This window comes from Hydra vulgaris, chromosome 03 (genome assembly GCF_038396675.1).
Source record: "Hydra vulgaris chromosome 03, alternate assembly HydraT2T_AEP".
Lineage (NCBI taxonomy): Eukaryota > Metazoa > Cnidaria > Hydrozoa > Anthoathecata > Hydridae > Hydra > Hydra vulgaris.
In genome coordinates, this window is record NC_088922.1 from 39,325,850 (window position 1) to 39,338,740 (window position 12,891).

Here is a 12,891-nt window from a genome sequence, read left to right on the forward strand (position 1 = left end):
GTTGTTTAATAAATGTTTAACAAGCAACATTGTATATCAAGCAACTGTTACAACTGATAATCTTGATTCATCTTCTAATGAAAAGTCCTACATTGGGATAAGTGAGACTCCTTTTAAATTAAGATACGCTAATCACGTTAAATCATTTAACATCGCTAAATACAAAAATGATACTGAACTCTCAAAACATGTATGGAAGTTAAAAGAAGCTAATTTAGTCCCTATAGTCAAGTGGAAAATTCTCAGGCGATGTAAAGCATATAATCCAACATCTAAATCTTGCAAATTATGTCTCACCGAAAAATATGAAATTCTATATAATAAAAGTACTAATTTATTGAATAAAAGGAGTGAGATTGTTTCTAAGTGTAGACATAGAAACAGATTCCTTCTGTCCCAATATGACACTGGCGATTAAAAAAGATGTTTTTCCATATTATTATTTTTATTTTTTATTTTTATTATTATTATTGTCATTATTATTACTATTATTATTATTTGACGTCAGAACTCATTCCATTGTTTTTTTTAATTTTGTAACGGTTTTTTAATTGTATTTTTGAACGGTTTTTTCTTGATTTAAATATATGGCTGATGAGTGCCGCAAACGGCATGAAACTTTAAGTACCGTAAAAAAGTTGTTTTTTTTCATCTTACTTTTTTAATTATTTATTGATCTATTTTGTGATTATTTCACTTTATATTGATCACTCTCAAATCGAAAAAATTGATTATTATTACATAATCAAAACAACAATATTTTTGCTCCATACGTTGAGCACTCTAATCAAGTCGCATATGTGATGGAAAAAATAAACTTTGGATATTCAGTCAAGAACATTCCGATACCATCCATTAAAGACTTCAAAATACAGTTATTGGATAAAACTGAAACGTTAATTAAAAGAATGCGATGGAAAGCGTTTTTCTTTTTAAACAAGAGTTCAAATAGTAAGTACAATTTTTATTATAACTATGGATTAAAAACATCTAATCATCCAAAACAAATTACAGAAATGATTGCTTTTGAGAATGAACTCATTGATCTTGTAAAACACATTAAGTTTCGAAAGGTGCACACCAGTTTCCAAAATAAATTAAAAAAAGATATAAACAGTATTCGAAAATCTAACCTAACTTATACGTATGCTGATAAAACGACCAATCTTTACAATCTATCTAAAAATGATTACAACCACTTGTTAAGAAATGCCATCACTTCAAACTACAAATTATCCAACTCAAACATAATAAATAAAGTAAACTTAGAAGGTAAACGTCTTTTGAAAAATCATGAAGTTTTCAATAAAATTGACATTAACACATCTTCCGATTGTTTTATCACTTTAAAAGACCATAAAGATAATTTTGAAAACAATCCGACTGTCCGTTTATTGAATCCTGCTAAAAACGAGGTTGGTAGAATTAGTAAAGATATTCTTTCTAAAATTAATACAGACCTAAGAAATATATTACAATTAAATCAATGGAAAAACACTCGAAATGTTATCGATTGGTTTAAGGCCATAAAAGATAAACACCTTTATAAATTTTTAGTTTTTGATATTATTGACTTCTACCCTTCTATCAGTGAAACACTTCTTAAAAACTCTATCAATTTTGCGAAGCAACACCTAACATTAAATAAAGAAAACATACCACTAATTTTTCATGCAAGAAAGTCTTTGCTTTTTAATAATGATCAAGTTTGGATAAAGCAATCAAGCGGTTTATTTGATGTTTCCATGGGAGCGTTCGACGGTGCAGAGGTTTGTGAGCTGGTAGGAATATTTCTTCTTTTTCAAATTTCAAAATTTTATAACAAGCTTGAGGTTGGTTTATACCGTGACGATGGCTTGGCAGTTTTTAGTAATAAAAGCGGCCCTCAAATGGAAAAAATAAAAAAGCATATTGTCGAAATATTTAAATGCAATGGCTTACGGATTTCTATACAATGCAACATGAAAATTGTAAACTACCTTGACGTGACTCTAAATCTTAGTGACTGCACTTTTAAACCTTATTTCAAACCTGATAATACATTAAATTACATCCATGCTGATTCAAATCACCCGCCGAGTATATTAAAACAAATACCACGTTCGATTGAACTTAGATTGTCTACAAATTCATCTAACAAAGAAATATTTCAAAATACTATTCCTCTATATAATGAAGCTTTATTAAAGTCTGGTTATAAATGTAGTCTAACATATAATCCTATAACAATATCAACTCCAAAACGGAAAAGAGCCCGCAACATCATTTGGTTTAACCCTCCATTTAGTAAAAACGTCAGCACCAACCTGGGAAAATGTTTTTTGAAACTTATTGACAAACATTTTCCTAATAATAATAAACTGCATAAAATCTTTAACAGGAACACAGTCAAAGTTAGTTACAGTTGTATGCCAAGTGTAAAATCTATTATAAATTCGCACAACAAATACATTTTATGCAACAATACAAACCTTAATCAACAGGGCTGTAACTGCTATAATAAAAATCTCTGTCCGTTGTTTAATAAATGTTTAACAAGCAACATTGTATATCAAGCAACTGTTACAACTGATAATCTTGATTCATCTTCTAATGAAAAGTCCTACATTGGGATAAGTGAGACTCCTTTTAAATTAAGATACGCTAATCACGTTAAATCATTTAACATCGCTAAATACAAAAATGATACTGAACTCTCAAAACATGTATGGAAGTTAAAAGAAGCTAATTTAGTCCCTATAGTCAAGTGGAAAATTCTCAGGCGATGTAAAGCATATAATCCAACATCTAAATCTTGCAAATTATGTCTCACCGAAAAATATGAAATTCTATATAATAAAAGTACTAATTTATTGAATAAAAGGAGTGAGATTGTTTCTAAGTGTAGACATAGAAACAGATTCCTTCTGTCCCAATATGACACTGGCGATTAAAAAAGATGTTTTTCCATATTATTATTTTTATTTTTTATTTTTATTATTATTATTGTCATTATTATTACTATTATTATTATTTGACGTCAGAACTCATTCCATTGTTTTTTTTAATTTTGTAACGGTTTTTTAATTGTATTTTTGAACGGTTTTTTCTTGATTTAAATATATGGCTGATGAGTGCCGCAAACGGCATGAAACTTTAAGTACCGTAAAAAAGTTGTTTTTTTTCATCTTACTTTTTTAATTATATATATATATATATATATTGATATATATATATATATATATATATATATATATATATATATATATATATATATATATATATACACATATATATATATATATACATATATATATATACATATATATGTATATATATGTGTGTGTGTGTGTGTGTGTGTGTGTGTGTGTGTGTGTGTGTGTGTGTGTGTGTGTGTGTGTGTGTGTGTGTGTGTGTGTGTGTGTGTCTATATATATATATATATAAATTTTTTTTTTTTTTTTATTACATCTTCGCTTCCAACAAGGCTGCAAGAAGCCACTAATTAAAGTTGGAAGTTACTGAAAGAGAAAAGATGAAGATTGTAGAGTAAGATAACGATTGACGGACAACTTAAAAGATTGTAAATTATATGAATCAGGTAAGCAAGATGAAGGAAGCGAATTCCAAAGAGCTGATGTTTGAGGGAAAAAACTAGACGAATAAGCGTTTTTGGAGCACTTAGGAACAGTCACAGAAAAAGGATGACACTTAATTGAATGACGAGTAACACGAGAATGAGTTATAGTAGGTGGTACAAGAGATGCTAGCTCTTTAGAGCAGGGCCCATTATAGTATTTATAGAAAAGAGAAAGAGAAGCAACATTACGACGATGTGATAATGGTTGGAGGTTGGCTGCAAGAGCAGGTCCAACTATGTTTACATTGTGTTTTTGCACCTTGTCTAAAAGAGAAAGGGCATCATTAGAAGAACCGCCCCAGATATGGCAACAGTATTCCATACAAGGCCGGATTTGAGATTTATAGAGATAGAGAATAGAATCCAAAGTAAAAAAGTGACGAGCTCGATAAAGAGATGCAACCTTAGCAGATGCTAATTTTGCAACTGGTTTGATATATGGTTTCCAAGAAAGATTGGAAGTAAGAGTTAATCCTAGAAGATGAAGAGTAGGTGACTCATCGAGTACATCACCGTTCATAAATATAGGAAGATCTAAATTATTGCGATAACGATTGGCTGAAAAAAATTGAGTTTTATCTGAATTAAAGTTCACCAGCCACTGTGAGCCCCATGCTGTAGCAGAAGTAAGATCCTTTTCAAGCTCAAATGCCCCCTCCAAGCAATCAGAGGGTGTTGGTTTCTTATCATGACAAGAATAAATGGTAGTATCATCAGCAAACAGATCATTAATGTAAATTAAAAAGAGTATAGGGCCAAGAATAGAACCTTGAGGAACCCCTGAAGTTACAGAATAAGAAGAAGAGTGTTGTCCATCGAGGACAACTTTTATGCTACGATTGGAAAGGAAGGATTCAATGATCTTAAAGATGTTGCCGGATGCACCATAAGAAGAAAGCTTATGGAGAAGACCAGCATGCCAAACTTTATCAAAAGCTTTTGAAATGTCAAGAGCGATGGCCTTGACGAGAAGATCGAAATCCATATTGATGGTCAGAAAGTAAGTTATTAGATTCAAGATAAGAAATTAAGTGCTTGTTAATTAAAGATTCAAAAACCTTGCTTATGGTAGGAAGAAGACTTATGGGACGGTAGTTAGACGAATCAGATCGCTCTCCAGAATTTTTGAAGATAGGAATAACAGATGCCGCTTTCCAGCAGGCTGGAAAGCAAGACTCTGATAAGCACTTGTTGAATAGTTTTGAGAGTATAGACGACAGCTCCGGAGAACACTTCTGCAAGACAATAACAGGTATGTTGTCCGGGCCACAAGCTGTAGAAGAGTCTAGGCAGGAAATCACTTTAGATACAGATGCTGGAGTGATATGAATGTCAAGCAATGGATCAACCTGTTTGTTGGCAATATCAGGTAGAGCGCAACTAGTGGAATCAAGAGATGATATTGATGAAAAGTTTTTAGCAAACAATTTGGCTTTGTCTTTAGGTGACGTGACAAAGTCTGAACCATACAAGAGAGGTGGAATTATAGATTTGCCCTTATTATTGATATTATTAAAGATTCTCCAGAAGTCACGAGAGCCTAATTTTTTAACTATTTGTGAGTCGATGTTTGTATTAAAGCCCCTGGCAGCAGGCTATTTTGTTACACTATTAGTATGATGTCAGAGTGCTCATCTAAACAACCAATTTAAGTTTTATACATTAGATTTTTCCTCAATGATTTTATCATAAAAAGAAGCAAAAACTTTTTAATATTATTCTTTATTTATTTATTTTCCGAAAAAAAAGAAAAAAACTTCAGCAAATGTATATCTGTAAATCTACGCTATAGTAGATATCTTTCATATCTTTTTTTGCAAGGTTGATTTAGGAATGTCATATTTGTATAGTAAAAAACAATTCAATCTCATCAAGGCTTTAAGCAATCACTATTAAGTTGGGAGTTACTAGAAAATAAAAATTATTTTTATAGAGAAAGGAAACAGTTTTACAGAATTTACATAATAGTTAATTTTACATAATCTAACATAAAATTGCGTTCAGCAAAAAAAAAAAAAAAAATCAAAATTAGAAAGAAAAAATCAATAACTGATAAGCAAACAAAAATTTTTTTTTTCAAAGGTTACTACAGTCGAGGAGGTTACTTAAATTGTGGTTACAACCCACTCTCAACTCTATAACTCCAAAACACGAACCTTGACAAACAAGGCTGCTGCGCAAAAAAACAAGGTTTTGATTTTTAAAGATTATGTTAAGTATAAGGTTGTTATAAGAAATAAATTTTAAAGAAATATGATTTTTTTCAAATACTGAATTTTAATTTCCTCAGTATTTTTTGTTATATTAGCTTATATTTAGAAGATAATATTGACTAATAGAAATGTTTTAATAATTTTTAACCTGGGTTAAAATTAAATTTAATTACAGCATGCTACTTTAAAATGTGCTAATAACCCAATTTAACTTTTGAAATTGTAAATATGTTATTTCATTTATTAGCATTAAACGTTTTTATTATGCAATAAAGTCTCATAACAAGTCTTCCATAAAGTCTCATAACAAGTCTTTAATAAAGTCTCATAACAAGTCTTCAATAAAGTCTTCAGACCTAATACAGGAACAAATAAGAAATTTTCAGAAGTAGAGAATGGTATTAGCAGATGCTAACTTTGCAATGAATGGTTTTTAGCAAATGATAATCCAAGACATAAAGTGGATGAGGCTCAGTGTGCAAGTTGTCAATCATCAATATAGGATTGTCAACAATAAGTTATGAAATGTTAGAAATTTTATGAATAATCACTTAAAGACCATTCTAATAGTAGAGAGATGATTAAATGATTGTTAGAAAGGTTAGAGTTATCTCCAGAATATAGTCCATTGTTTTTAAAATTTGAACCACAAATGTCATTTTCCAGCTGGTAGCAAAACAAGATTCAGTCAAACACTTATTAAGTAGATAAAATTTACGAGAGTTCTAGAGAATCTTTTTGTAATATTATGATAGAAATGCTGTCTGAACCACAAACTGTAAAACAGTTTAATTAAGAAATAGCTTAAGCATTTAAACCGAAGTAATTTAAGACCTAATTTAAGATGTCTAACAATAGGTTTAACTGTAATGGCAGGAAGAGTGTGGCTATTTGATTCAAGAGAGAAAATAAAGGAAAAGTTCTTTACAAATAGTTCTGCTTTATCCTTTGGAAAGCTAATAAGATCATACCCATATATTAGTTACCAATAATAAAACCATTGCCTGAAAGATAAAGAGAAAGGGCTTGGTTAATTTGATCAGAAATTACATTTAAAAGACTCTTGAGAAGAAGTACAATAAAAACCGAACATATTGGCATTAGACTCAATGCAAAATAAAAGATAAATGCCATCAACACTGAAATCTAAAGTTGATTCAAATTTAATCCAAATTGATCTCATAAAAAGCAAGTCTCTAAGGTAATTTTTTGCAAGAGGTAAGATTCAACTAATAAAAAGTTTCTTTGAAGACCATGAATATTTGTAAAAGATAGATTGAAACAGTTAGGTGGTATGGATAGTTTTTTACATTTAATATTTTTATGCCTTGATTCAATCATAGATAGAGCATAGCACCCCAAGGGATAAGCTATGCAATTGCCTCAGTATTGCTAGTTAACCTAAAATCATATCTAAAGGCTGCTTATGCAGCCTCAACAATGCACACCAAAAATACTATCAGAAACACCATTCATATATATTCATAATTCACCCATCATGACACCGTTAGTACTCTGATATTTTACAGCTTTTAATAGAATCAGCCACTCTTTAACACTATAATCCAACATTAATCATCCTAGGCAGGAAACAGTATAACACAGATGTAAATCTATATCAGTCTATTAGATCAAGAAAGAGTGCAAGGGTGGTCAACTGAAGTGTTCTTCATACCCCTAGAGTCTTAGCCTAGGAGGCCTTTTACATAACAGTAGCTGGATACACTTGACATATTCCTAAGATGAGTACTTTTGTTAAGACACTATCTTTAAACTTCACTCAACCAAGAAATCCCCCCTTCCCCCGAAGCAGGGGATTTTTAAATCAGAGTTTATTTCTCCTAGTCTTTGCCTAGAAAAGCGAGTTCTATACTGAAGATTTTAGACACAAGAAAAACATTTAGATTTAATCTAAAGGAATTCTGGAAATAAAGGTGAATGATGTATTGTATAATTGTAGTCATTAGTTTTAGAAACAAAGCTAAAACTAAACCAGTGGTTCACACAAATATATATGTAGTAAGTTGCAGGTGAGCTAATGCTGGGCCAGAGGTTCAGACAAAACACAAACATATATGTGTAGTAACTTACCAAATATTGCACTAGAGGTTCTAACAGAACACTCATACTTAAAAGCAACTTGCAGGTGAGTGAATATCATGTCAGAGATGTATGGATGGACAAGCCATCCATATATGGGCAATATATGACCATTTATGGGCAAGCCATTCTTTAACATATCTATTATACTGATACTTTTTTTAAAAATTAATTATAAAAAACCGAAATGACTAGATTACAAAATTTGTTTTGCCATATTTTTATATACAAGATTTTCTTTAAATATTATTTAATTGCATTAAAATATATTGAATTGCATAATTATATAATGCATAATTACATAATTGCATAATTACATAATTACATAATTACATAATTACATAAATTACATAATTACATAATTGCATAATTATATAATTGCATAATTATATAATGAATTGCATAAAATATATTGAATTGCATAAAATATATTAAAAATATTATTTAATTGCATTAAAATATATTGATTTATTTTATATATTGGTAAAAATAACCCACATTTTATAAACCTGTTTTTAAGTGAAGTTACTAAGTGACCAACTCGTGTACTGCTGATGTTTTAATTTTTAATCTTTTTTTTAATTTAAATTAATCTAAATCATAATAAATTTTTATTTAAGTTAAAAGATTTATGGCTTTATTTTCTTTTTAACTCTTTTTCTTTTTTTTTTTTTATCAATTTTTTTTTTAGTTCTATTAGATTTACCTCCCTGATGTTCTAAAGTCTAATTATTTTTTATCAAAGTACTTATTATACTTTATTTATACAATTTTATTCTTAAGTCTTTTTTAAGTGTTCTTTTAAGTCTTAATGGGTACTTCCAGAGGCCAAGAGTAAACTTGAAACTTAAGCCACATAGTAAGCAGAATTGTCTAGATCATGTTTAACACCATTAGTTTAATACCACTGGTGCTCAATGACTAGTCTACTACCACATTCAAGCAACTAGCGTTTTCATTAATTTTTTTTAAATTTTATTTGCAAAGTGCATACATTTTTGTGAATTATTATAAATTTGTTAATTCTAAATTTTTTTAGAAGATTATATTGCACTTATAGTTATGGTTTCTAATTTATTAGGCTGTCTGCAAATTCATTAGGCTGTCAGCTAATTCATTAGGCTGACAGCTATTTCATTAGACTGTCAGCTTATTCATCTGATGAAACTATTTTTCATATGCCTTTTTTATTTATGTTTGGTTACAAATTTAAATTTAATTATATTCAAAAACTCACCCATCCTCTATTAAAAAACCCTAAGCGCAATACAATCTGGTTTAACCCCATATAGTTAAAGTGTTTCTACCAAAATTGGTTAACCCCAGTTGGTCATAAATATCACAATATTTTTATTACTCTAAAGGTGAGTTACAGTTGTATGCTAAACATCAAATTAATCATTAACTTTCATTACCATCATGTAATAAAAAACAACACCCCAGTTTTCAATAAAAACTGCAATTGTATTATTAAAAGCAAGTGTTCTTTTAATCAACACTTTTTTAATGCCTTGGAAATAACACAGTGTACCAAGCCACTCTATAAGGCACTACGGACAAGAATCAAAAAGTATATTTTGCAGTAAGTGAAACCGCATTTAAACTTAGATAGGCTAACCATACAAAATCTTTTATTATCAAAAATATAAAGTGATACTGAATTCTCTAAGGAAATATTAAGGTTAAAAGAAAATAGAGTAAACTTGACAATTGAATGAAAATTTTTGTAGAAAAATGTTGTAGATCTTACAGGCCAACCCATGTGTATATGAAAATTATAATATTTTACACCGATCATAATTTGTTAAAGAAAAGGAATGAGTTGGTATCTAAATGTAGACATAAAGGCAAATTTCATCTTTCAAAATATGATATGAGTGATTAGGCATCTGTTTTCAGATTTTTCCTTTTTTTTATCTTTTTTGTATTTTGTTTTGTTTTAATGATGCAGCACTCCACTGTAACTTTAGATTTTAATGGTTTTTTTGTTTCTTGTTTTGCAAAACATGGCTTATGATTGCCTTTAGACATGAAATCATTTGTACCATAAAAATTTTCTTTGTTTATAAATTTATATATATATATATATATATATATATATATATATATATATATATATATATATATTATATATATATATATATATATATATATATATATATATATATATATATATATATATATATGCATATGTATATATTTATATAAAAAAATATATGATTAGGGTGACATTAAAAAACTTTTTAAAAATGTCTGCTGGCACATTTGGGTGCCAATTAGGGTGCCGCACCCAAATTTTCCACTAAACTTCTCTGGGACAGAGGGGTACCGCTGTCCAAATTTTTTTCCTAGAATAGGCCCTGATATATTTAATTTGGATATTAGTAATGGCTTCCTTTCTGTAAACTTTAAATTTGTATTTACTTTTGTTGTTATTTATTATGGTTAAATCAAGGAAGTTTAGAGTTCTGTTTTCGCTTTTAGTTTTGATCGTATATTGTATTGCAGGGTGTTGTTTGTTTAAGATAATTAGGAATTGTTCTGCTTCTTGAGTGTTGGAAAATCTAGCGTGGCTATCGTTGATATATCTTAGATAGGATTTTAGGTCAAGAGGAGAGTTAACTGTCATTGCAATTTTGAAAGTATTTTGTTCATGATGTTGTAAAAATGATTCTGCAAGCACAACCATGAATGAAAGACCAATAGGACCAGAATTCTCAAGTTCATGGATTTCGTTGTTCCACAGGAAATAACAGCAGTTTAAACAAAGCTATATGAGTTGTCTTGTTTCAGATTTAGCAAGCTTAGTTGAATATTTGTAGGAATCATCTTTATTTAATTGGTTTATAAGAATTAAAGTGGCTTCCTTTAGTGGTATTGATGTATACAAGTTTATTACATCAAATGAAACTTGACCCTTGTTTTTGTCAATCTCCCATGAGTTCACTTTACTAATAAAATCGAAAGAATTTTTCAGACGTGTTTGATTTTTGTTTAAGACTAAGTAGTAAAGAAAATACAACCTGTCTTAAACAAAAGGTTTGGCCTTGACAATGCACACAATAAGTACAAACAGGCATAACATGTTAGTACTTTGATACTTTACAGCTGATGATGGAATCACCCTTTCTGAAAGCTACACAGAGTTTGGGAAACCTAACTACCAGTCGGCCTCAAAAGCATAAAACTGAGTTATAGAGCTGTACCATTATTAAGAGATAATAGGATCAGCTGCCTAGTCATAAAAATAGATTCACAAGCAAAACTTATGGTATGACTCAGGATCTTCTTGACTCATAGAAAGAGTTAGGAAGATCCTGAATATGCTATGAGTTCATGCTAAAATTCTATTATCTTCTATTATCTGCAGCATTTAGCATCCTAAACTGGAAAAAATGTATTATAAATACATTTACACCAGCCTAATAGTTAACTATGCTGTAGTGGAAAAGTGTTCACCTCATAAGCTTGAAGTTCCGAGTTCAACCCCCACCACGTCCTTGCTAATACCACGCTCAACTTGTTTCTCAGCGCAGCAGCTTTTTTAAACAAGGTTTGCGTTTTGGAGTTATAGAGTTTATAAAAGGTTCTACTCACAACTAAAATAGCCTCCTCAACTATTGTGGCCATTAGAATGGTTTAGTGATTTAGAATGGTGCTATTAGTAGCATTTTATGTATATTTTAGCATTAGTATTTGTTGTTTTTTTTACAGAGGAGTTTTATGTATCACCGTTTATTAGGTTTTATGTATAACCCTAATAGTAATTTAAAATATTTTTTTTATAGAGGAGTAGATGTTGAATGTTGTGATAAAGACAATCAAACACCATTGCTTATGGCTGTACGTAAAAACTATGTTGAAACAGTAAAGTTGTTGCTGGAATATTCTGCAAGCATATATGCAAAAGATTCAAATGATAGAACATGTTTATCTTTAGCTGCTCAAGAAAATTCTAAAGAAGCATTAGAAGTAATATTTTCTGAAGTGTCGCTTTAAATTCATAGCTTTAAATTTTATAAATAGTGTGTAATTTATAAACCTATAACTCTTTTAAATGAAAAAAATGTTTTCATTAGTTACCAGTTCTGTAAATAATAAAATTTTATTGGTGGCAAAAGGTGTTCCTTGTGGTTTTTATGTTAACAAACTTAAATTTTTTTCCTTAATTTCTTTACATTAGATTTTATGTAAGCTTGATATTCAGAACCTTTTGGAGGAAATTGATAAGTATGGTATGACACCTCTTCATATTGCAGCAAAGCAAGGACATGAGAATATTGTTCAGGTGAGTTTTGATTCAAAATCATAACTAATTTTTCTTTTAAATTTAAAAAAAAGAAAACCTTTTTTTTTCTTTAATCTTTTTTTTCTTCTTTGGGTGAAAAGTTTATTTTTTACTGATTTTAATCCTCAACCATTTTAATTAGACTTTAATTAGCAGTATTAAAAGTTAAATAATAATTTATTGAAAAATTTTTAAAAATTAATCTAAAATTTTTTTATTTTATTTATCTTTTATTTCGATTACATTGCTTCTTTTAAATCTTTGATTGTATATAAAATTTGATGTAGAATTTATTTAAATTAAAGTTTGATAAAAAGCATAAAGCACCTGGTTCTTTTCGTTTTAGTTATTTGTTCTGTTCTTCATTCCATTATTGACATCATCATAAAATAAGTTTAGTGTCTTCAATAGGAGAGTTCTAAAGGGTATTTCCATATTGGGTCCATAGGACATAGTTTCTGACAAAGTGCATTTTGTACATACTTTGATACAGAAATTTGTTTATGAAGATAATGAAAATACTATTTTATAATTTTTATATAATATTTCATTTTGCTTTTTGGTAAATTTTTATTATAATATTAAATAATATTAGGCCTGCTAAAAGTATGGTTATGCTTACTTTGTTTAAGTAGGTTTATATTTACTTTGTTTAAGATATTATCTTTTTT

At 29.2% G+C, this 12,891-nt stretch overlaps 1 protein-coding gene across 1 annotated transcript in view; it reads left to right on the top strand.

Moving 5' to 3' along the window:
* The window catches only part of LOC136078138 (transient receptor potential cation channel subfamily A member 1-like), a 124,497-nt gene that overhangs the window by 56,474 nt on the left and 55,132 nt on the right, over nucleotides 1-12,891 (top strand). Inside the window, exons 7-8 of the mRNA XM_065793172.1 lie at nucleotides 11,721-11,904; nucleotides 12,116-12,220. Coding sequence (XP_065649244.1) covers nucleotides 11,721-11,904; nucleotides 12,116-12,220 — 289 coding nt within the window. The remainder of the gene's footprint in view (nucleotides 1-11,720; nucleotides 11,905-12,115; nucleotides 12,221-12,891) is intronic.